The sequence below is a fragment of the Poecilia reticulata genome, linkage group LG14, assembly GCF_000633615.1.
Source record: "Poecilia reticulata strain Guanapo linkage group LG14, Guppy_female_1.0+MT, whole genome shotgun sequence".
Lineage (NCBI taxonomy): Eukaryota > Metazoa > Chordata > Actinopteri > Cyprinodontiformes > Poeciliidae > Poecilia > Poecilia reticulata.
In genome coordinates this window covers 1,489,277-1,514,625 of record NC_024344.1, presented here as the reverse complement: position 1 = coordinate 1,514,625, position 25,349 = coordinate 1,489,277, and the positions used below count along the sequence as shown (strand labels likewise).

Genomic DNA, 25,349 nt, shown 5'->3' with positions numbered 1-25,349 from the left:
GAAGTTCTGCCGGAGATGAGAGTTGAAGCTCCGTCTCACAGGGGACTCCGCCAGACGTTCCCAGCAGACCCTCACTACACGTTTGGGCCTGCCAGGTCTGACCGGCTTCCTCCCCCACCACCGGAGCCAACTCACGACCAGGTAGTGGTCAGTGGACAGCTCCGCACCTCTCTTCACCCGAGTGTCCAAGACATACGGCCGCAGATCCGATGAAAAGATGTTCAATATTATTTAATTTTAATTGAATGCTGAAACAAACAGTTATTGATTGATACTTTAACAGTTTAATGGTTTTATCGATACATTCTGACACAAAGTTTTGTTACCACCAAGACAAATCTTTGGCAATAAAATGAGTATTTTCATGTTAATTTTCTTTTTCTGTTAAATTGCTTGTGTGGTAAATAGTAAGAAAAACATTTAATGTAACTTGTGGAGTTTTCAGCTTAACACTTAAAAACTTAACATGTGGTATTTCATCTTAATAATAAATAATTTTACATCTGTCTGGTGATCCACAGAAGCAGACAAACCAGTCATTTGTTTTCTTTTTATTTAAAGACTAATGCAGAGAATCAGGATTTACAGGGCCATATCATAACCAAAAGAAACAAAAAGAGAACATTTACAGAAGGTTACCAAATCATCTACATCAATCACAACCCTCTATCAGTATCACTGAACTACCAGCATATGTWCTGCATGTGGATATGTGAGCTCGTGTGCATTTTGTGTGTTTATAATGTCCATATAGATTCAATCTTGTTCTGTTTTCATTCACCCTAATCGACCTTTTGTGCTTTAGAAAATTACTACATTTGAAGTTCTTTTCAGTGAAAATTAGAATATATCATGTTTGATAAAAATACAAGAAAAAATATTCCAGTAGGAATCTAGGAATAACCAAAAGACTCATTGTTGGAAAGCATGTTTGCAATGATGAAAACCGCCATGGACCCGTAAGAATGTGATATTTACATCATGAAATGAGTGAAGGTAATAGGAAGCTCATGACTGTACTGTGTCTTATGTTTCACATTCTGAAATGTAACAAAATKAGTATTTTCAGACCTGGCAAAAAAAAAAAAAMMMCACAATAATATATACTCAGACATGGTATTTAATCTTTGTTTTTTYCCCTCTTTGAATACTATGCTTCTGGTGGAAAACGTTCAAGCTGTAGAAAATTCACATTTATACTCTCATTTTAACATGTAAGGTCAAAAACTATGTTGGATTTAAAAGTACTTTTGATTTAGGAAATTAAGTGAATAACATAAGTACTGTTTTATTAAACAAAAAAAGGAAAACATGTTTGCCTTCCTTCATTTTTGTACAAAAAAGAAATCATTCTAGAACTTGAACACAAATTTTTAGACAAAGAAATCTTGTTACAGTTTTGCTCCTGACTTTTTCGGCTCAATCCTTTTATTGCACAACTCTGGAGAAAAAGTGCAATTGGCCATAAAAGCCATTTTCCTCTCAACCAAAGACAAATCTGAAGCACAAACAAAAGAGATAATCCACTGTGTTCTTCAATGTCACCCTGTATGGCCATTGTTGGAAGGAAAAAAAAAAAGAAGCTAATAGCTGGTATAAAAGCTAAGCTATTTTCTTTTCATTATAATTTGTAAATCTAAAGCTTAATGGTTATGGAGAAAAAGGTCAATGAAGCAGTTCAAAGTTGTCCTTGCATAGCACGAAGCCAACTACATAAATGTAATGTTATTGTTCTTTTTAAATGTGCAAAATGCATAACAATAAATTGATAATACAAACAATATTCATCATCTTCTCTTGTAATATCTTCAATAATATAATCAAACGCTGTATGTTTATGTATTTTACATATGTATATCTATATATATATATATATATATATATATTTCTTCATGATAATAAACATAAATACATTTTTTTAGAATTCTAACATCTTTGTACAACTCTGTATCCTGAACCTTACATCGCTTGGCCCTCTGCATGTAGGTAAAGAGGCCGTGAACAGTGGACTGCCTGCATACGCTTGCTAAAATGTTCCATTCAGGGATAAATTTAGTAGTGATTGTAACTGTGATGCAAATATAATAGAGAAATCACTAATCTCTTMTTCGGATTCCTTCTGGCAGCAATGTGATCTTTTAACAGCACAACACAAAAAATGTAATCCTCTGCAAAGTGTTCATACACCTTAAACCTTTCCACAAAGCAACCACACACTTTAATGTATTTCAGCAAGACTTCATGGGATAGATGAACACAAGTGGCACATTTCTGAAGCAGAATGTAACAGCTGTTTGTTACCAAGAAATATTTTGTGTGATGCAAAAGCATTCAACTCCCTTTACTCTGATTACCCTAAACACAATCCAGTGCAGCCAATTTTTTTCAGGAGCCAATTAGCGATTAGCTAATTAGCAAACAGACTTCACCTGTGAATTTTAATGTCATTACAAACCGAGCTGTTTTTGAGGCCTTGGTGGTTTGGCCTCAGAACATTAGTGGACACAAGGAACACAACAGGAAAAGGTTGGAGTAAACTCTATGCCGTTACCATGGTGAAACATGGTTATGGCAGTTACTTCCTTTCATACTCGTATTGTGATGTGAGGATCTATGTCTCCTGAAAAATGTGGGAAGATGGTCAGAGTAGTTAAAAAATAAACTGCAGTAGAGGAAGAAAAGCTAATTGAATGCAAAAGTACTCAAGAGTTGGCTGGATGCTCCAAGTATCTGTGGCAAGACTGCAAATTGATTTTCATAGACACTCATAATCCATTCTGATTAATCTTGAACTACTTTGCAAAAAGGAGTTGAAAAGAAATTGGCTCCATATGCAGATCTAGTAGAGAACACAAAGTATTAATTTTGGGGGGGGTTGAATACAAATGCATGTCTGAGTTTAAATAAAAACATGTCACTTTCCCTTTATTTGGAAATTATGCACTACACTGTGTTGGTCTATCATGTAAAGTCTCAAGGAATGCMTTAAAGTTTGCTAGCACAAGAAAATGTAAAAATGTTCAAGGGGTAYTGATGTTTTGCAAGAGAYGGCTCTCCACGGTTCTTATATGTGTGTGTGGCTTAATTCAATCCCATGTAAAATACATTCAGCACARCACACTGAGAGTCCACAAAGCAGTGCTGTGGTACTCCACATTTTGTCAAAGAAGGTCAGAATTGAAGCCAAAGGCTTCACAAAGCAAGATGGTTACATAAAGCCTGGTAATTTTACCMACATATCAAAAGTATTTAATAAATGTCCATGCCCAGCACAAATGAAACTACAAGTACAGATGGGTCAGTGTAAAGCTACAATGGATATCACCCCCAGACTGAGTGTCAGGTTCAGGTCCTAAGAAAAGCCCTTACTAATAAATATTGCTACATCAACATAATTAAAAATTGGACTGTTTAGAAACCTTTACATGTCACGTCAGAGGAGAAGCATTTCCTAAAAGCCTGTCTTTTTAATTTAAAAGAAGAAAAAGAAGCAAGCAATGTTCAAACCCAAACGAAAACATTCTTTCCACTTTATGTTGTTTGGAAGAGGGATTGACATCATGCTACAAAAATATATTCATCTTCTGCACTATCGTTGAACTACAAGACAAGTCCTCTTTGAGAAACACAGCGCCGGCTAACCTAAGATTACAGTGCCACTTCAACTCATTGTCTTTTTCCCCCTTTTGTCTCCTTCGTTCTCTGTCCCTGTCTCTTGCTGTTGCTCACCAAACAAGCAGCAACAAAATGACTCCAAACGGGGCATGTGATACTGAAAGGCAGTGTAGCTGGTACTTTCTGAGTATTATGTCTCAATTTTCTTTCCAGTGAATCTGGAAACTGTAGTAAACGTGGTCAGCGTGGGGATTCAGTGGGATGGAAAATAAAGACGTGCCGCCCATCTACAAATCCATCACAGCTTGAATTCTGGAAATGATAAAGGCACTTCTCCTCCATCTCAATGTGCCCCACCACATGCTAACTAAACTTTTCTACAAATGCTGTATTAGCAAAGGAGGCCCCAGCCTAAAGACTCCAACAGAAACAAAAAGTAAACAAAAWTATTAAATAAACTCAATGCCATGTTTAATTCAGAGAATTTGCGATGGTTCTAGATTGTTGCCTACAACTTGCCATCATTAGAAAGGATTTTATTGGTGCGTTTGGTGGTGTGGTCACAAACACCCAGCTGAATGGTGTTTAAATTCAGTTAAACCAATTTAGCATGAAATGCAGATTAGGTGAGAAACAGTCACTCAAAAATGAATGAACTCAGTTTATGCTCCATTTGTAAAAAGAATCAGAATGAAAAAGTTGACCTTTCCATTGATTCAGTTAAAACCCCGTTAGTTACACTTTGCAAAGCTTAATTCATAATAAAGACATCTCTAACACTTGGTAGTATTTACAATGCACTGAAATTAAATCCATATATCTTCAGTTCTGAGCACAGGTGATTTAAACTTTGTATGTTTTGTCCTCTAAATAAACTGTGTCCACTGAGACATGTTTTATTGCTATTGCAGAAACAATAAAATATTTTTTTTCAAGAATGACACAATCTAATAAACATTCTACCTAGAATGGAAGATATATTTGAAAAAGAATGAGCGTTACACTTGTGACATCAAATAACCCAAGCCATCAGTCCACACGGGTCTAATTTTAGAATAAATAAATAGAAATCATAAAATTTCCTGCCCATGCATATTCACAGGTGCCTCTTTACTGTCTGTAATTCCACACTTTAAAATAGGTTAAAGAAAACAAAGAAACAAAAGAAAAAGGGAGATACTTACGCAAGGAAACAAACAAAAACACTGCCCCAGAAAAACCTGGGCTATGAAGTGGTAGAATAGCATTCTCTTGGCTAAATATTTTTAGTAGCATTTTGTAGTAGCATCCTCTTGGACCTGAACGATACCCTTTCAAAACTCTGAATTTATCTTTTTTTTTTTTCTATATTGTTTCTTTTGAAATCTTCAAAATTTAGGTAAACACAGAAGCAATGCAACAASTGGGTATTCAAACCAGAGTGGACGCAATGTTTATCTCAAAATAACCACTTTTTTTGTAAAAGGATTAAGAAAAAAAATAAATAAATCAAAAAGACAAAAAGATGAATTAGGTGTGATTGACSCCCTGCAATTTGGGCTTCTTATTCAAGTAGGTTGCCCAGTAGACCAAGTTAAAGGTTCCAAAGAGCAGGGGGAAGGCTATTCTGGCAATCCTGTCTATCTTGCTCACACTGTTAAAGGTCTTCTTGGCCTCAGGGGGTTTGGGTTTCGGCTCCTCTTTGGGCTCATCTGGGGGTGGAGGAGCGCTTTTGGCGATTGTGGCTAATCCCGGGTTCCTGGCTGGATTGGGTGCGAAGGGTGTAGCAGTGGTGGGCGGGTAGGCCGTTGTGTTGTTTTTCTTCAGGAGAGACTCCTTCTTCTTCTTTTGCTGATTGCGGTTTTTAGAGAAAGAATTGGAGGAAAAGCAAAAGCATATCAAAACTTCAATTTACAAAGAAATTACATGTTTTAGAGAAACTTTTTCACTGGGTAAGAAAGGGCAATAAATTATAACWCTCATTTGTCATTATGTAAAACACATTATTAGGGCTGAAACGATTCCTCGAGTGATTCGAGTACCTCGATTATTAAAATTCCTCGAGGAAAATTGACCTGCCTCGAAGCTTCGCTAATTTATGTTTTATCATTTAGCGCACCGTGTTTCAGCCGGAACATTATTTGCGTTGCGCGGAGCTCTGACTTCCGCCTCTGAGTTGTTGACGGAAGCTACGTGTTAGCGGCATAACGTCCAATCTTCAAGTTCGGCCCGCGGGGATTTTACTGATTGGTGATAATTCTGGGTTTTCATCGTTTTTGTGGGACCGATAAACATCCTTAAAATGACCGGCGCGATGCCGGGAGTTCGGCAGCCTTTCTGCTCCGGAGCTGCTGGTTGAACGGCGGGAAGAAGTTGAGGAGGATTTATACAGGTGAGCGGAGAGACTGAACACGGCGGGCGGCTGAGGGTTGATGCTTACAGGGTAAGAGCAGCTTTACGGACGAACCGCACAATAAACTTATATCATCCCGGTCTGAACAAACGGGAGGCGGAACATGGCTGGTAGATGAGTTTCTGAACGGAGGAGCCGTAAATATCCCGTGTTGCTCCCCCGGTCTACAAAAAACGTAACTGGTAGGGAAGCTCAAAGGTGGAAAAAATAGACTGATGTTGATATCCGATAGTAACACTGGTGTTATGGAAGATTTACCAATATTTTATTTCATAATTGTTTTTATCCGATTACGCAATTAATCGTAAGAAAAATCTATAGATTACTCGATTACTAAAATAATCGTTTACAACAGCCCTACACATTATATGTAGTTACTACACRCAAACCTTTGTTTATAAACCTTGATTTCTAGTTTTAATGACTTTCTTCTTAATGCTAATTAAAACATATTTAAGGAGATTTGAATATTATATTGGACCAGTAAATAAATATTGTTAAGACAGAAATGAGGGAATATTAAAGGTTATTTTCAGAAGGTAACCTGAATTTGCCAAATGAATCTCATCAGAAAGCATATGCCAGTTTACTGAGATCTACTTCTGATTTAAAGGGTTAAAAGTACCAACAAATGAATAAAATGTGAAATAAACATTTAAAAAATGTAAATAAATTTAAATTAATGTTTATATATTGTGCGACGAGAACATGTTTCCTTCTTGTTTTTCTTTTTGTTTTGTTTTTCTCTTTTGTCATGCAAAAATGTTTCTGAATATCAAACTAATGGAATATCCCGGATATCCCACCCGAATATCAGCCGACCAGTAAAGGTTAAGGCTGAACATTGTGTGTGAAAACAGCACTGTGAAGTATTTAAAYAAATRCTGAAATAACCTTATATCCTTCGTTAAGCATATAATAACGACGTCTAATTTTAAGTACAATCTTTTAAGCGATTCTAAGATGATAGAAAAGTATTTATCGTTTGGTTTTGTTCTCTTTTGGCTRGAGGATTYGGTGTTTGGTGCTGCTAACTACAGCATGCAGACAAGTAGAGCAGAAAGCTCAGGATAAACACTAAACTATTAATGTTCATGTCATGTTTCTGAAATAGCACTTTCTGTTAGATGATGTACAGACTGTAACAAAATGCTCTCCTGAACTAACTTGCAAAGCAATTATCAAAAATGATTATGTCTTTAAGAAGCATTTCTTACAATGCTTGTGTGAAGGTTTTATATTTTACTAGACTGAGGAAGGATATGTTCAGCTGAACACATACAATATTTTCTTATATTTAATATAGCAATAGAATATTTGTTCATCTTTTATTGCAACATCATCCAGAGATGAAGGGAAAACAACACAAAATAAAAAAAAAAACCMATTTGCTAATACAGAGAGCCGCTAACATTGAATAAGTACCTTCTCAGGGACCACACTTTTTCCATCCCAAGCATAACCCCTCTTGGTGAAGTAGTTGACTGTGGCAAACTCAATGAGGGCAGAGAAGACGAAGGCGTAGCAGACGGCGATGAACCAGTCCATAGCTGTGGCATAGGCCACTTTAGGGAGAGAGTTCCTGGCGCTTATACTGAGAGTAGTCATGGTCAGGACAGTGGTCACTCCTGCAGGGAGATAAAACGATGAGAATGATAACCGTCACGTGGATTATAAATGCATGAAGAATGTTTAAACAGCGTTTAAAAGGAACGATAAAACAAAACGAGTTTCATTGTAACTTTGATTGGGACACTGCAAATGATTCGTAAAGTATCAACATTTTGGAAGCTGGGACATGAATTTACTTGATCAAATATAAAAACAAGCCAAGTATATAAGCAGCTGACAGTCTTGGCATTTTAGGCTTTGCATTATGGAGATTTTCAGACAGAGATGGAAAGCAGACACAGCATTGAAAAGAGATGAGAATCAAGCAAAATTATGTAGAAAATAATGAGCAGTGTAGATTACAGCGTTCAGACCCATGTGGTCCCATCAGGGAGGCTTGGCTATCATTAATCCAGCCATCATAACATAACCTTTTTACACTCACAAACACATGTATCTTCCATAAACTTCAAGAACACAATGTTGACTTGCTCCCTTTTACATCCTGCCTATTATCAAAGAAAAGGATATTTAGAGCTGCCGACTTCACATATCTATTTTCACGATACCGTTAAAAAAATGCAGACTTCCACCTAGTTTAACAGACGTTTCTGACTCCCTTCCAGCTCACTAGAAATGGASGTTTGTAATTTATACAAGAGAAAGAACATATGATTCATGACTAAACTCACCAAGTACCGGAGATGAAAAACACACTCACTCCCATCCCCTCCACCMAAAATTAATACCTTCAGACAAAATGTATCTAATTATGCAACTACAAAAAAGGGTTAATAAAAAAAATTATTCATTTTGAAATAAAATGGCTTGACACAAAGTGCAGTGTGTCAAATCTAGAAAATCATATTGCTCTACTAAATCAGCCACGCAAAGGTATGATGAGACATAATGAAGCAGTGGAGTAACTGGGTCAGACCGTATCTAATAGAGCAGTGCTCATTTTAGAACAGCCAACTGCAGATGTKTAGACAATCATCAGGAACAGCTGGCTTCAGATGTTATCAAAAACGCTGAAAATACCGATCCACACATGCTGCATGTGGATTACATATTATATTATAAAATGAGAAAGGTGTTTTTCTCTCAAACAATTCTCTATTGCCAGCAAAGAATGATTTGTCTGAAACAGACCCTCACCCCACCGCAAACAGTACAGCTCTGATGTATGACCAGTTAAGTCTCGCATTTGTGAGCATCAAATAAGTAGGTCAAATATATTTATTGAGCTGATTTTTTTATAGCTACCTCAAGGCAGTCGTCCAGAAAATTCTTTGCATCGTTTGAAGGAGACCACAGTAAGGAATAACAGGTTGCCTTAATAACAAAAGCAAGGACGTATCTTCTTATAGGAACATTGTTGCTGTATTAAAATAACTTGATTACAGAATCCATACACAAGTGTGCTCAGGACAGCACCAAGTGCTGAGCTGTTATGTGCAATCTTGATTTCCTGACAAATGGAAACATGAAGCCAAAATGTTGCTGCTTTCCAGCTCATTAAGCTATAAACATCTAATGCTGGGCTTGGTGCGGTTTTATCTAGGTTGCTGCTGCATTTCAGGGGTTTTTTGTTAATATAAATTAGATAATCCACAATGTGTGTCGAGAACATCACATTAGGATGTACAATAATTAAAGCTTGGGGTAACAGTTGAACTAAATTTAAATATGGAAACTGTTTCAAAATTTGTGGCTCTTCCACGGAGCGGCCATTTGAACAGCAGAACATTCCCTTTTGGACAGATGCCAGGGAAAAGGAATACCGCTTCTGTTTCAACCAGGAACTGCTGCACCTACATTTCACTGTGTTGGAAATAGGATTTACAGGAAGGCATGGAAGTAAATCATCTGAAGGAAAAGTTTGCTCACACAGAGCCATGAAAATGTATTCACACGTTTTAAAAATGTTCAATAATTGTCACACTCTGCCGCGTATTCTGTTGGGATTCCATGTGATGTGGAAAAAAAAATGTATACATCCTTAAAGTTCTCAAAAAAAATCTACAAAATGTAAGTTACATCTGTAATCAGCCTCACACCTCTAATTCAAATCCAAAGCAACCATGTGGAGTAAACTCTGGTCATATGAAACCGAAATCAAACTACTGGGCCGACATAAAAAATGCATTGTGTGAGTGAAGAATAATACTACATCATTGACCCTGAAAAAACATTGTCACAATTAAACCTGGTGCTGGCAGCATAATGGTGTGGGGATCCAGTCTGTCAGCTCTGACAGATGGACAACATGTGTAAACTTTAACGTGAAAAGCTGGTGGGGATATACATCAGAATGCTTGCAGTCATAATTATTGCAAAAGTAGCTAAACAAAGCTTTTACTCAGCTTGGTTTTTAGATTTTTAAAAGCTAAAAATCTTGAAAAAGGTTTGTGTTTGTCTATTATAATAGAACTAAGATTAAATGTAAAAAAAAAAAAGGAAGAGTAAAGACACTTTTGAGAGGCTTTGCAATAACAAGTATCACAAATTAATGTAACAGTTAATATTGAAACACCAATTATTTTGGACCGTAAGAATAAGTGATGTCGCCATCATAGTTATTATGTAATGTTGTGAAGCTGCTAAATCTGGTAGATTTTCTAAGGAGAGATTATTTGATGTTTGCGTTCTTGTGCAAGTGCAGTAATTTTCACAATAGGACCAAGTATTTCTCTCCTCTTCCATCTATCCCGCCTACATACTTATGTGAAAGTAGGAAAGATGGTGTTGGAGGTTGTTTTTACTCTTTTTTTTTTTTACTAACTTACTTTTTCAACTCCTCTCATGTAACACAATCTCTTTTGTTCCTTTTTATTTGAACATTTTGTCTCTTAAACTAAACAGTTGATTTACATGTGGGCTTTACAGGATTCTCAGCTGAATTTAAAGCCAAATACTAATGAAATGGAAGTATTTGATTAAGATAAGACTTCCTGAAACATGCACTCTTTTCAACTGGACATCGTGCGTCTATATGAAAGCTGGATGTGACAAATTAGCAGTGAGACCAGACTGCCAACGTTTCAGCTTGTTTACCACGGAAACAGGAATTTAATTGGAGAACGATGAAGGCACCACCACTCCACTTGGTATTTTATTATTGCTTTAAAAGTGTTGTCATTCTTAGTATCTCGTATACTTTAGTGTGTTTGACAGGCTCTGTTGTCATGGAAACAAGTATCCTATTTTCTGCAATGTTTACCACAGATGGTGAGGAAAGGAAAAAGAGAACATTATGATTTAGCAATAAAAATAATATATTCATTCATTGCATCAAATAATAAGGACTTCCTGTTTAGACACAACGTGTTTGGGGGTTGTGAGAGCACAGAAAGTACTTTAAATTCATTAAAGTCACCTTGATCACAGATTGTACCCAAGATCAAATGCATCTTCTGAATAAGGGATAAAGTTCTTCTCTTTTCTTCAATCACTTGATTATTTTCTCTTTTAAAACATCCGTCATAACATCTTTCTGCTAATCTGACGAATCTCAAGCAAGCGAATAAATGTCCAGGCCCTGAATCAGAGAGGAACCACAGGCGAAACCCTGTCAGCGAGAGCAAAGGCTCCAGGAAAATGTCTTTGTGTTTCTGTCACGCTCAGTGGTTCCAAGCAGAAGTGTCTTTCAAACAGTGTTTTGACTGAGAAAACAACCAATCAGACATGACAATCAAAATGTGGGTCAAAAGTACAACAGTACAGCGGAAAGCCTACTGACTGAAACATACCCAAAGTTCTTGGTGTGACATAAGTCATGTTTCTGGGTGCTGGAAAGACCTGGCACCAAAGATGGTACAGATGTTGAGATTTAAAAATGAAAATACACATCTAGTTTATTCATGAATAATGCAACAGCTTTAATTACCTAGAAGAAGTGGAAGGATGTGAAGACACAAGGTTTTGTATCAAACCATTGATCAATCTAGATGTCAGAGAGATACATAAAATATCAACATGACTTCATAACACCCCAATATGCAGGTTTGCCGTTTGATTTATCAAAACTCACGCTGTTTTCACTCCCCTGGCAGAAAGGTTCTCACCTATGAGACGATATTGACCCAACTTCTAGATGGAGCATCTATGTTTTATTATAATTCAATTATTGAAATAAGCTGACTTTTTAAGTATTTAACACTGATGTATTATTTTACACATTTCAGAGGGCAGGTTGCTTGAAGCCTCTTTAAAGTAATAAGCTTGGAGAACTTTATAACATTTAGACAGACGACCCACTGATTAAATAATTTGTGACTTTTCCATGTGCTATGATCTTAAATATTTACTCATAAACATCATCTGTGGTTATGAGAAAAGAATAAATGAAGAAGGTTCTGGGTTCGATTCCCAGCCCCGGTCTTTCTGCATGGAGTTTGCATGTTCTCCCTGTGCATGGTGGGTTTTCTCCGGGTACTCCGGTTTCCTCCCACAGTCCAAAAACATGACTGTCAGGTTAATTGGCCTTTCCAAATTGCCCCTAGGTGTGAGTGTGTGTGTGCATGGTTGTGTGTCTCTGTGTTGCCCTGTGACAGACTGGTGACCCGTCCAGGTGACCCCGCCTCTCGCCCGGTACGTTAGCTGGAGAGGCACCAGCAACTCTCTCGACCCCACTGAGGGACAAGGGTGTAAGAAAATGGATGGATGGATGTTGATATTTAAATTTTCTTTCTTCTTCATAAAGTTTAGACGGAGGCTATAAAAATGCAGTTGAACACAATCAGTTGACATTCACACAATATTTAGTAAGTATTTATGTTTTTCTCGTAGCAGTATGATGATAATAAGTTTGGAGACCATTTTATTTCATAATGAGCACATTAGTGTTGAATTTAATGAAGTGGGTGAATTCAATTCAATTCAGTTTTATCCATACAGTAAGAATTCACAACAGATGTCTTGAAATACTTAACATAAAATCCTTAAATTTAATCATACATATATTCCCACTGATCCTTGTTGTCAAACTGTACAGTAAGCTAAGTTAATTATTCAAAGTAGTAGAAAAAAGTTTCTATATAAGGAAACCCAGCAGACTGCATCGAGTCATTCAATGATCATAGCTGCTCTGTGGGGACTTGTCAAGTTGATTATTTACAATCCCTCAATCAGTCTGAAAAGGAACTGATCTTTGCTGGAAATCTGTCAACATTCCCACTGTGCTGTCTCTACTCCATGCTTTATCAATAACATAAGTGTCAAATAAGATTGTTTCTCAGGTCAATTACATTAAGCATCACTGCATCATCTCTGGTTATGGGAAAAGAATAAATAAAGTGACATTTTGATTGGCAGATGATTAAATGACTGTGCTGGCACCACAACTGCAGGATGTAAATCGTCCAGAGACGCACACAAACATTCATCAGCATTTCTAACAAAGTCAGTGACTTACCAAGTGCAACAATGTACATATAACCACCATGCTGCAGCAAAACAAACATGCCCAGTTCACAACTGTGTGCAGATGAGTGTATGCGTAAAAATACACTCGGTACAAACTCTCACACAAGGTACTATTGCTTAATGAGCAGATACATTAAACAGCATAATGGGGGAGTCAATAAATCCCAAGCCAATCGCTTTTAAAGCGGAAGAGAAAGAATCAAGCTAATCTTCCAAGCCCTGCCCCCATGACAGCTCAGACTCAGAGAAACAGAGGAAGAAGGAAGGGAGGGAGAGAGTTAGGAGGATGGAGAGCATCGTATCAGCGCTATCAATGGCTGTTTCCTTTCTGGTTTCATTTAGACTCCAAGTAAATAAATTGCAAACAGTTTTCCACTACACCAAACTAGCTATAAACTAATCAGCCTCTTAATCGGCACTGTGATAAATAAGATAACTTTACCCATTGCTGTGTTTTTAAATTGCCTATTCATCTATAGGGCAGACTTCAGGAAAAAAATGTGCATAGCCTTTGTTTTATAGTAACATAACGTAATTTAAACAGTCATTTCAGTAGTACATTTGTTCATATTATTGCTTTTTTCTTTGTCAGACTTGGACACCCAATCACCTCTATAGTAATAGAAAATCTTACAGCATGACAGTGGTTATTTATTTGCAGTACCGGCAAACTGAGTAATAAATGTTGATGGTGTGCAGGAATTTTAAGAAACAAAGTTGTGAATAGGTGGCAGTGGGAAAAAAATGACTTGAACATGGCTTTGCAGTTTAGCATTTTCTCCTACAGTGAGCACAATATTAAAAAACTATTTGTATTGGTGCAATCTTTATAAAGACAGGATCACACATTGCCCTCTTGTTTCTATTTTCCTTCTCCCATTGTTTTTGTGGAATTTCCCTGGCTATATCCCAGGACACGCTATGTGACTAGGCATGGCTCACTGTGCTGATCCTGGTGTATAACACTTTGTACGCCAGTGGCTCAAAAACTAAGACAAAGAAACACCAAGATTATTTTACGTCACCTAAATCTATCTCAAGCAGTGCACAATGAAAGGTTTACGGAAAACTTTAAGATGAGCCACGTTGCGTTGAGGATACTTTTGTTATATGTGGTATCTTATAAAACACTTCTAGCTCAATGGCTCTTTTCAGTAAAATAACTCTAAGGGATTATTGGAAAGACTTCTGGTTGGGATGTGTGCCATTTACACCATGCTGTGATAGTCTTGCTGTTGAAAATTGTGGCGCAGTCCTTTAGATCTTTCCTCTTTTATGCATCGCTTTGTGGTTATTACAACTAAAAACCAGCGATCAGCCGGGAACCTGGGAGTAGTGATGGACTCTGACCCGAACCTTCAGAGGCGGAAAACTGTAAAACAGCTGAAACACTGTGTGCCTTTAAATCTCAACTTAAAACCCACCTGTTTAGAGTTGCTTATGGCTAAATTAGGGTTAGAGTGCGGGTTTTTGATGTTCTTAATGTTTTTATCTTTACTTTTTATCTATTTATGTAAAGGTGGCGAGTGACTGAGGGTCACAGAAAAACCCTGTAAATTCTAGACTCTAACAGGTAAAAATAGTGCACAAAAATCCGTGTAGGTCGGCGAAGTCCTAGCGCAAAAAATTGCGTGACGGGTGGATGGAGCCAGGTGCTGGAAAGCTTGGAGACCTTGTCCTGTTAGATGACGGGGCCTGGATAATACCTGGATAATACCTGTGTTAAACGGACGGCGGAGTCCGGCGACGACAGGCGACGACAGGCGACGACAGGCGACGACAGGCGACGACAGGCGACAACAGGCGCTTAAATTCTATAACAAAAGTATGTTTTTATCTTTTTTAAAAATCTTTTCTTTTTTTTTTTCTTTTTCCAAAATCCCTTTCTTACTGTTTATTCAATGTCACATGCTGTTTTTATTTTGTTTTTTAATTATGTAAAGCACCTTGAAACGCCTTGCTGCTGAAATGTGCTATACAAATAAAATGTTATTGATTTTGATTGATTGGTCTAACTCTAAACTTAGTAATAAACACTGAACAGTTGTGACTATGTAACTTATATATGTCTGATCCTGATGAGGTAGAATACCCTCAGTTATTTTTAGACTCAGCTATGCTGCTAATGTGACAACTTATATTTCAGTATGGGTCCCGCTGGTGAAATAGACAACACTGTGCTTTACTGTCAAAAGCTGAAATAAATTCATACTAAAGAGGAGTCGCTTCAGAATAAAGTTATGAATGCATTATGCTTTAGTTGCACTTAACATTATTTATTCTCCTCTCTAATTGTGAATTATTGGCAAACTTTGAGATTGTACAGGTAGTTGCAATGAAACATTTCCTCACATGTGACACAGCAATATGCAAAACCAAAAGAAATTGAGAGAAAGAAAATCATTGATTTCATCTGTCAAAAATATCAGTATTTAAATTATTTAATTTAGCATATTACTGAGGTTTTATTTGCTCTTTACCTGTGCAGCTAATAATAAAAACAACCAAGTAAAAAGATTGACAGACTGTGCAGGTATCATGTTTACAGTGATGTTCTGATGTTTTCCAGTTTATCTCTCTTACTAATAGCATATCATCACGTTCCTAAAATAATGTTCAAAGCCATTTGATGCCAAAAGCTATTTTATGTCATTTGGCAAAAAAAGAAGAGGGGATTTTTGTTGGCCAAAATGCTTAGGAAATTATTTTAGGAAAATGACAAAAAGTAACAGGTCTCACCTGAGCACAACACTTTTTTCCCCAAGATTATTGCATTTCCTACATGGCTTGTAGTTAATAGCAAACAGGAATGACTTTCTTCTCACAATGACTTTCTTCTTGTCACTCCTCCATAAAAGGAAGGTTGGTGTTTAATTATCTTATACACTTACTTTCCTATTCATTTTCAGATCCTAACACTGTCAAATGTTCAAAAGTTGGGATATAGTTTTATAATCTAACCCTGCCATAAATGTTGAATTCAACTGCGCTTTTTGTTGTTTGATCTTCTTCGAGGAAGGAAGTACATTTTATTCATGTAGGATTTTTCTCAGATAGCAGTCACACTAACATCTAAGTCCCTCAAAAGAATGACTGTATTTATAGAGACATTAAATTAGACTTTACTAATTAGGTGCCTTCAAATGCTGGTGGTTCCACTGAGTCTCATTCAGTAAGTGGCATCAGACTAAAGGGCATGCTAAATACATGTAGCATACAGAACTCAAGGTTAATCCATTAGATTCTGTGTATGTGGCATGACAAAAGGTGTAAAAAGGTCACAGGGTGAGAATATTTAAAGATATCTTATCAGCTAATGCCCAAAACAAAACAACACACTCAGAAGAGTCACGTTGTTTTAATAAGCAATGTGTACATCTGTTTATACAGCTCAGAGCAGGTGTGTTTTTTGTGTTTAGATGCATGCATGAACACGTTTTGCATGTAATCCCACGGAGCACAACCAGTCCTGATAGCATGGGGGACACATACATGCCCTAGATAGTTTGAATCTAATCTAGGCCATCCTCATTTCCCCTCGACACGTGACAAGCACTGCAGGTAGAAAGCTGTGGCACACATGCAACAAGCACACACACACGCATGAATACACACCTCAACTCATACAAACGCATATTAAAACACTGCGAGAAGAATGCCAAACGTACAGGAGACGGCAGTGCAGCAATATATGGCCGTTCTGAAACAATTCAAGGAGACTCTTCAAGAAGCCGGCCATGGGAGACACGGGCATTAATGAGGAGAATATGAAGAGAGAAGGAGTGAGTAAGGGAGAGGAAGAGGGAAAAAAGTAGAAGGAAGTGCGTAGGGTGAGGTAACCCAAGGACATTCCGGCTGCTGCTGCTCTTTGCTGCTGTAGAGCATGCTGCAGACTAGCAAGAGCTTTCCATTTGGTTGGTGTTATGTAAGACCTTACTGTGACAGACAGGCAAATACACACCAGATATCCAAAGAGACTAATTCCATACAAACACACATCCACATTAACCAAGCAATATGCACACACAAGCAAAAAACACACACAGACAGGCACATTCACGTACACACTTGTAATCTTCCATTCAGGGCACGTAATTGTAAATTCATTCTGAGCTCTTCTTAAATTCTGCTGCAGCTAGCCACAACTCATTACAACTCTTCACCCCATTGGAGCAAACACAAAACAGAACAGAACACAAGAGGATAGAAATATTGTGTAGTAAGATTGGTGGCAGGGAACAATTGACCTATTAATCTTTTTTATGTCCTTTAACACTTTTCTTTTGTTGTTGTTATGACAGATTTGGAAACAAACCTATTAGTTTTTGGGGAGTTGCATTAATAATACGGTTTGTCATTGCTTCAAGAAGTTATTGTGCCCTCTGAAATATCTTTGCGCACAAGATCAGCAAATGAGAAACAGCATGTCATGGTGCATTCAAGGTGTTTACTGCCTCACTGACCATTTTCCCCGGTTTCCTGCCGCCATGCTTGGCTAAGCAAATCCACTCCTGGCTCCGAAAATTTTGGCAAGATAGAAAACATTTTCTAAAGCGATAAAGCGTTTCAATATTTCACAGCTTACTGTCTTTCCAAATCTGTAACCAAGAAGGTAATCAAAGTTGATATTATGACGCACCAAAGACTACAATGGGTCAGCTGCATTTTTGGAAAAAAAAAAACTCACTTGGAGTAAAATAAAGCCTTGCAAAAGTCTCTAAAAAGGGCTTTTCACTCTGCAGCAAATGCTAATGCTAATGAACAAGCTATGCCAATGGATTTTTTTATCAGAGCTTTCCTTCGAAGAACTACGATGGAATAAAACTCAAAGTAAATATTTAATTTTAGACATTTACTTTCATTAAAAGATATTTTTAAAAAATTATTTGTTCAATTTTAATTCAGCTTAGATCAATTTAATTTATGTCAATCTGAATGATACCAAATTTCAACAAATTATTTTAAATTATTTAAAATAACTTTACAAACAAGTCAAATTTACATGCAGATATTTAGAACCAAATCCAGTTTGGATCAATTTAACTAGTGACAAAACTCAATGGGTAGTTGGATCCCATTTATTTGATCCAAATTATAATTCAGTAAAATCAAAATCAGTTGTCATGATTATAAACTAACTTTTAAAATGTTTTAAGTCACTGAATTGGCAGCAGTCCTTCCCTATGAGGTGTAATGATGTATGGCATTATAATTGGCACAAACAGGCTGATTTACGTCCAAGCCTCTTTTATTTAATGATATCCCAGATGATTCAGTTCAGTGCTCAAACCTACTGCACCGAGTGCTTGATGTGTCATTATTGTATCATCCACACTGAATTTCCAGGAACAAGTTTGGAACCTTGTGCTGATTGGCTCATTTCTGTAGGCACAGGTGTTCAGGATGAGAAAAGAGTCAACAACTCACCAAAGACAGTTCTGGCAGGGACAGACTCTCTGTTGAGCCAGAAGGACACTTGGGAGAGGATCACTGTCATGATGCAGGGCAGATATGTCTGGATCACAAAGTAACCAATTTTCCTCTTCAGGAGGAAGTGGGTTGTCATCACAACATACTCTCCTGTTTTCAGCAACATAAGAGACAAAGCAAAGTTACATTTTCCCTGCACCTAATTATCTTGTACTATACATTCAGAAACGTAGCTGGGTGAAAAACTTAAAATGAATTTAAAAATCAGGGACATGGGATGTCTTTGTAATTCTAAAATATACCTGTGCTTGACTGCACCACGCCAGAATCCACACTCTGCCCCATCAGATCATACTGGTTTAACCGGGAGCCGTCCTCTGCCACCACTACAGACTGAGCAGCCCCTCTGGTCCACACGTACACCACCTCTGCCCTGGTATAGGCATCTAAGGAGTGAAAAAGTTATTTAGTTTCCTTCTGGTTGTTTTTCTTTTGTTTTAAAACTAAAGATATAATTTTATCTAACAATTTTCCATTAAAACATCTAATGACATCCGGTCTATATGTTATCACCCAACATCTTCTTATATGAGACGTCACATTGTGCTGTGCCACAGCCTGTCATTCTTGTCTTATAACAAAATAAGAAAATAATGTCCCAACAGAGTAACGTGACCTTAAAGCAGCAAAGTCAGTCAGTTTTTTTTCCCCCCTTCTGGCCACCCAACCTGTCAAAGCTGCAGTGTGGCTCGGCCACTGCAGAGGAAAAGATGGCTCAGCTGCAGACTGCGGAGCGAGGAAGAGAGCTCATCACTGAAATATTTAGCAAGTGAGTTCAGTTTAAAGGTATTTAAGGCTTGGTACTCTCACACATGCTGTGCAGCTGGAATTGCAAAAAGGTAGCATGGCTCACGTCTCTGTTGCTTTAGTGTCCTCGTGGTGTTTTTTGTGATATTTTCTTGCCTCCCAACACTCATTTACCGTATCATACTCTGGTATGAATGGGTTCTATTATTTCTCCATTACATATTTCTATAATTATCCATTTCTAAGTCCAGTCTATTTGAATCTGTGTTTATTAAAGAAAGATGCAGGGCAGTTTGAGCTGTCAGCGGTGAGCAGCTGGTGTGATGCTCTGGTAGAAGATACTGCAGGCTGCATGCCTGCGAGAGTCTTGAAGGTCTATAAAGGTTGAACACTGCCTTTCCTTCATATGGAGGCAGTGGCACATCAAGCAACACACATATTTAAGTGTGTGTGGGGGATGAGAGGAGATGTGGATCTGGTATGTTCATGAAATGTAGAATTGTATTCGGCTGCAGAGGCTACTTACAGCTGCCAAATTTCAGGGGACAAGCATGGGCGTCCATAGGGAAGTCTTCCAGATGCATAGGGCATTCTGCTCTCACTGTAAGCCTTGAAAAAAGCATTTAGATCACAGAGTGAATTCAAAGATATAATGGCGGATAGAATAAAGAAACCAAAGCCTTTAAAATGAAGTGTTACAGCCAAACAGCAGCTGGGAATGTGTTGCAACATACAAATATTTTCTTACTATATCAGCACTGAGTGAGTACTCAAGCTGAACACTATTCCCCCAAACAGAAATGTTCCAGTTCCGTGCGCTTTGAGCTTGTGTTTACTTATGGCTTGGTGGAAAAACAGCGTGTCAGACCACCCGTGACACACTAATCTCCCATCTAACCCCCATCTCAGTCATCTGTGCCACCAATACAGGCTCTGCCTCTTCCCTCTCCTCCCCCTTATTAAACAGGTTGAAGCAAATGTTAAACTGTACTGTCTTACATTAACACAAGTCAGTGGTGTGCATTAGGTTCTGTGCTGTCATGAGGGTTTACTCAGCCATCTTTTTCTAAAGGATGGTGCTAAGATGCCAATACAAGTTCTGATTTCAGATCTAGTCTTCTGGCTTGTTGCAAAAAACAAACTTCAGATTTGTCATAAATTCAGGATTTGCAAATTGACCAATTTTGCACAAAAACAAACATAGTTTGCAGTGTACAGAATATAACTATTCTACCTAAAATAATCTACCTTGGTAATCTACCATTTGCTTTTACAGCAACTGATAAATTATGTCTGTCTCTAATAAAATCTCATTTTCAACAAATAAAATAGATATTAACCTTAAAGATTCTTTGTGAAAGCAGTGGACTAGCTCAGCCTACCTCATGGTGTAAAGCAGCGTGCCTTCCTCTGTAATTCGTAGAAGCTTGTTCGGCATGGTCATGTTGTGGGCCACTGACTTCTTGCCATTGTGGAAGAAAGTATCCGGGGTCCAGATCTTGCTGGCCATCAGGTTGTTGAGACGCAACACGGCCATGGGCCCTTTGAACTTTAACCTTTCATCTTTCCAGCTCTGTCTGAAAAAGACATCAATGGTGTACTCCTGCGGGTGAATGGTGAGTAAGAGAGAGACGAAACACAAAGTGAACAAAAGTGCATACTTGCGGTTCTGGAGAACTCTTCTATCTGACTTCACCTATAGCTGACAGCTGAAAATGTTGAGTCATGTAACCTTACTATGGCAAACATAGAGAGGATTTAGCAGAGAGAGAGGTTTATACAGTAGTTTTATAGCTGCTGTGTTTTCAAAAATTAATGCCTCAGCTGTTATAAGTCATTGTTCTACTCCTGGTGCTGTAATATGTGTGGTTATCTTTCCATTCCTTCAATTTTTTTGTTTGCAAAGTCATTGTCAGGATAGTTAATTGCAAATACATGCATGCATGGGATATATATATATTTTTTTAATCCAGCTATTTACAATTACATTGTTTGGTAAATACAAAAATTAATCTTTGCATTTATCTTAAGGTAATATTTTCCCCTGAGTAATATAAATTGCACTCATCACAAAAACGAGACACTGGACACAAAATTAGAAGGACACTTCATTTCCACGCCAGTTAATGACAACAGCTGAGATTTTAATGGTTCCACACGACTGTCCACTAGAATAAGAAAATAATTCACAGCCTGCTTTCTGTGCTGTTTCTCCTTTTTTCACTCTAGTTCTTATAAGATAATTAGTGTGAACTGAAACGGAGCTTCAAGGTAACAGAGAAGGGTACAGAAAGGCTACAGGTGGAAAAAAAATCTTCTTTAATGTTTTTTTCTTGTCGTAACACAACAGTAAAATACTCCTGGTCTGCATGTCAGCCTGTACAATCAAATGGGATTATGTCAAATCAAGGACACACATTCCTGGACATAAAAACATTCAAATACTTTGAATGAGACTTATTGGTTTCCAGTGTATGATGCAAAGTTCACAACTGTTCTGTTTGAAAACATTCTAAAGATTTAACTGTTGAAACATAAGATATTTTACCTTCAATATTAGGTGACAACAAAACAAACAGTCATATACAATGAATTAGAAATGTCTTGAAATGTTTATTTCATTAACTCAATTCACTAAATAAAACAAATTATGCAGCTTAATTATGCAGACTGATATATTCAAGCCTTTATTTCTGTTAATTATGATGATGTTGGGCTTACAGCTAGATTAAATTAATACATCAGACTAATAAAACTATATATTTTCTAATTAAAAAATATGCACATAATGAAAAGTATGTTTGCTAAAAGGATGTTATTTTCAAAATGTACTTTTAATGTGACAAACACATTATTCTAATTTAGAGATAAAATTTAAATGACTGCTTTGAAAGCTGTTGTAATTAGCAACCTCTGGCTGCAAAGGTGTACTAGTTTATTCTATAAACTAGTTTTCCAGAAATGTAAACCAAGTAACTGAAAGAATGAATTTTTTCTCCCCGCAACTGAATAAGTAGCACTGGAGAAGAGAGACATTATCTATAAATGGTCATTACAAGTGACAGCTGTAACAAAACTTCCTATCAGTGAATATTTTCCAGTTTACAAAGAACTGTGACGTGAGAGATGGGAAAACAGGTGTGAGGGTTTAAGGAAGGGCACAGGGAAAAGAAGTGACATTTACAGAGGTGGAACGGGCCTTACCATGTCATGGTCCGAAACTGGTCCAATACTGGTCACAAAAATGTCAGTCTTGACTTCAGTTACACGCTCTGTTGAAGCAGGAAATTGTCAGAGTGAGTGTCTATCAGTGGCATTCATTACATCTAAACTGCCTGTTAATACAATGCCACCTGGCTACACTCTCTTATCTGTTCACACATGTTTTTTAGCATACACAATTGCATAACAAATATACAATTAAAATTAAACATATACCACATTGTCATGGCAAATACATCTATCCACTACAGAGAACTTTAGCCTTGAATTGTGGTACTAATTTCTGTTTTTATTGGTCTCTACTGCATCAGCTCTACTGCCGCCTGGGCAGACGTTAGGTCTCTTAATGACATCGTGTATGGTGGAAAACATGCCACTCTCCTCCGATAATGTTGATAGCCAGCTTAGGATCAGTGGGAGGGGAATTCATTTAAAGAAGCTGGCAAAGAAGATGTTTGTGAACGTGTCTTCATATATTTGTGTGTATGTGTTTGACAGAGTGACTGTCAAATTGAAATGTGACAGCGTGATTTGTAAATGATGCCTGTTGTGATTCATAATTTCTTCCCCAGACTTTTTGTTCATTGTGTTTGATGCCTACTGCATCATATCACTTTATATTGTGTGCTCTCGCTATTTTTGCTTTATTTCTTCATTATTCTCCCTCATGTTCTTTTCCAAACTCCCAGCATTCCTGCCATGTTGCTTCTCTCTAACAATGTGTGGTTGTCAACACGTGGAATAAAGCCAACGGTAAACGATGACAGTGTCGGGTTGATAGTGTAAGTCTGGACTTGATGAAAATTTCAGAAAAGCAGCAGCCAAATAATGAGACTCTGGTCCTTTTTCTTGCTAAAGGTAACAAAAGTCTGGTACTGACAGCGAGCCCACACTATTCAGTCACATGGTTATTATTCAGTGTTTTCATGAGGATAATAAAACTGTTTCAAGGATGACACTTGCATATTTAAAAATAATGGATTTTTTTTATGAGCAACAGAATTTCTTCAATGACTTGGCTGTACTGACCTCCGAGTCCTGGCCTGAGGCGATTGTCATAGCCATCTAGAAGGCTGTCTAAGATTTTGGTGAACACTGTGGTGTTATCTTTCTGCTCGTCTGTCATGCCATTCTGCCCAGAGCTGCCAAAGCAAAGAACAAGATTTAAAGTTGCAGCTAAAGTCAAAAACCTACGCCAAAACTGCTGGCAGAAAAACAAACAGCAAGAAAACCCTTCATGTGAATCATATATCATATATCAAAGACAAAAAGATTTCATTTTAACTGTGGAGTACCCCAAGTGGAATTCTGCTGGCATGCACAGTGAACCATGAGTCACAATATGAAAACATATTCAGTAAACTGGCCATACTTACTATGACACTAAATAATATCCCTGTTACGTTCATCACACATTGTGTAACCATGAAATCAGATCATTTCATCATTAGTTAGAGGAAATACTTGTTCTTTAAAATGGACTACTCATGCATTAAAGTCACAAGTGATATTTCAAATGCCTGAACACAATAATAAAAAGGGGCAAAGGATATTATGCAAAATCAACTTTTGGAAATTTATATTATGTTATAATGTTATTCTCTCATCAAAAACATATCCGGAGTGTTTCTTTGATTTATTCACGCATGGCAACCCTTCAGGGTATCTAAGTATTTTACCCAAAGCTCATCCTAGGAGTTTGAGTCCCCAGCCACTCATCCGCCCTACCACGCATCCCACACCTTCCCCTCTCAGCTTCGACAGACAGCGGTTAGCAAACACCTGGTGGAAACGCTGAGCTTATCATGCAAACTACATGTCAGAATGACTGTAAATGTGATGAAGTGCTGAAGCAGGAGTGTTGAAGAGAAGCAGCAGCTTCTTGAAGAGACGCGGGTCATTTTCAAAGCTTCAAGATTCTTTTAAGTTATTGATGCAATGCAGAATTTTCAAAACAACTGAAGGTAACATAGTTACATGATTGTGCTATAAAATTGTACTATGTGCCTTGAAAATAAGCATCTCCCTTTAAGCCCTACATTACTAAAAGTAAAAATACATTTTACAATTTTAAAATGTAAATCATAAAATGGACATTTTACAATTGTTCACACTTCTATCCTTGATTTCAGACAGCTTCTGAATAGAACTGAGATYATTTGCTTTGCACATCATCAGTGCAAAAGTACTAATAAATCCTACAATGTTATTACATAAAATGTAATTATTTAGGAACAGAGTAATCACAACCATTTCACCGTCACACAAAGTTCCCATGTTGCCTTATAACACATTTAACACTGTATCATGCACTATTTAACCAGAAAAGCTGTGACATGAGCACCATAGGAATCAAACATGATGCTCACTGCACATGTGTGCAGCTGCTACAGAACTGATGCAATTAGGATTCAGATACCACAGCAGCCATCCAGTAAGAGTTAAATTTAATCTGATGGTATACGATGCAGCTTCCCTCAAATCCGGATGCTGAATCCTTGAAACTTAGAGGGACACTTTAATCTCCACATGCTGTCTGATTAATTAAACAAATAATCATCTGACCACTTAAGGGATTCATACAGCATTGACATTTTATTCCTAGGTGGTCAGTGAATCATTTAAGTATGAAAAAAAGATGGTGACATTATAGAAAAATAATTGCCATGTCCTGAAACAGCATATATCTGAGAACTCCACACTCTTAATCCCAATATACACACACTATTCAGAGTAGGAGAATATATCTACCAACACACAGATTTCAAATAAAAGAAAACAGCAAGACAACAGCTTTCTTCTGTTGCTTTAAACAAAGGTAGGATTAATTGTGTGTGTGTATATA

General features: G+C 37.4%; 1 protein-coding gene across 2 annotated transcripts in view; it reads right to left on the bottom strand.

The window, feature by feature from the left end:
- Positions 1–536: 536 nt before the first annotated feature.
- The window catches only part of gabra1 (gamma-aminobutyric acid type A receptor subunit alpha1), a 32,951-nt gene continuing 8,138 nt past the window's right edge, over positions 537–25,349 (bottom strand). For both annotated transcript variants that reach the window (XM_008426914.2, XM_008426915.2), the window contains exons 3-10: positions 23,534–23,646; positions 22,487–22,554; positions 20,665–20,885; positions 19,809–19,891; positions 18,778–18,921; positions 18,473–18,625; positions 7,433–7,635; positions 537–5,445 (exon numbers count right to left, since the gene is read on the bottom strand). In XM_008426914.2, coding sequence (XP_008425136.1) covers positions 5,125–5,445; positions 7,433–7,635; positions 18,473–18,625; positions 18,778–18,921; positions 19,809–19,891; positions 20,665–20,885; positions 22,487–22,554; positions 23,534–23,646 — 1,306 coding nt within the window. In that variant the 3' untranslated portion in view covers positions 537–5,124. The remainder of the gene's footprint in view (positions 5,446–7,432; positions 7,636–18,472; positions 18,626–18,777; positions 18,922–19,808; positions 19,892–20,664; positions 20,886–22,486; positions 22,555–23,533; positions 23,647–25,349) is intronic.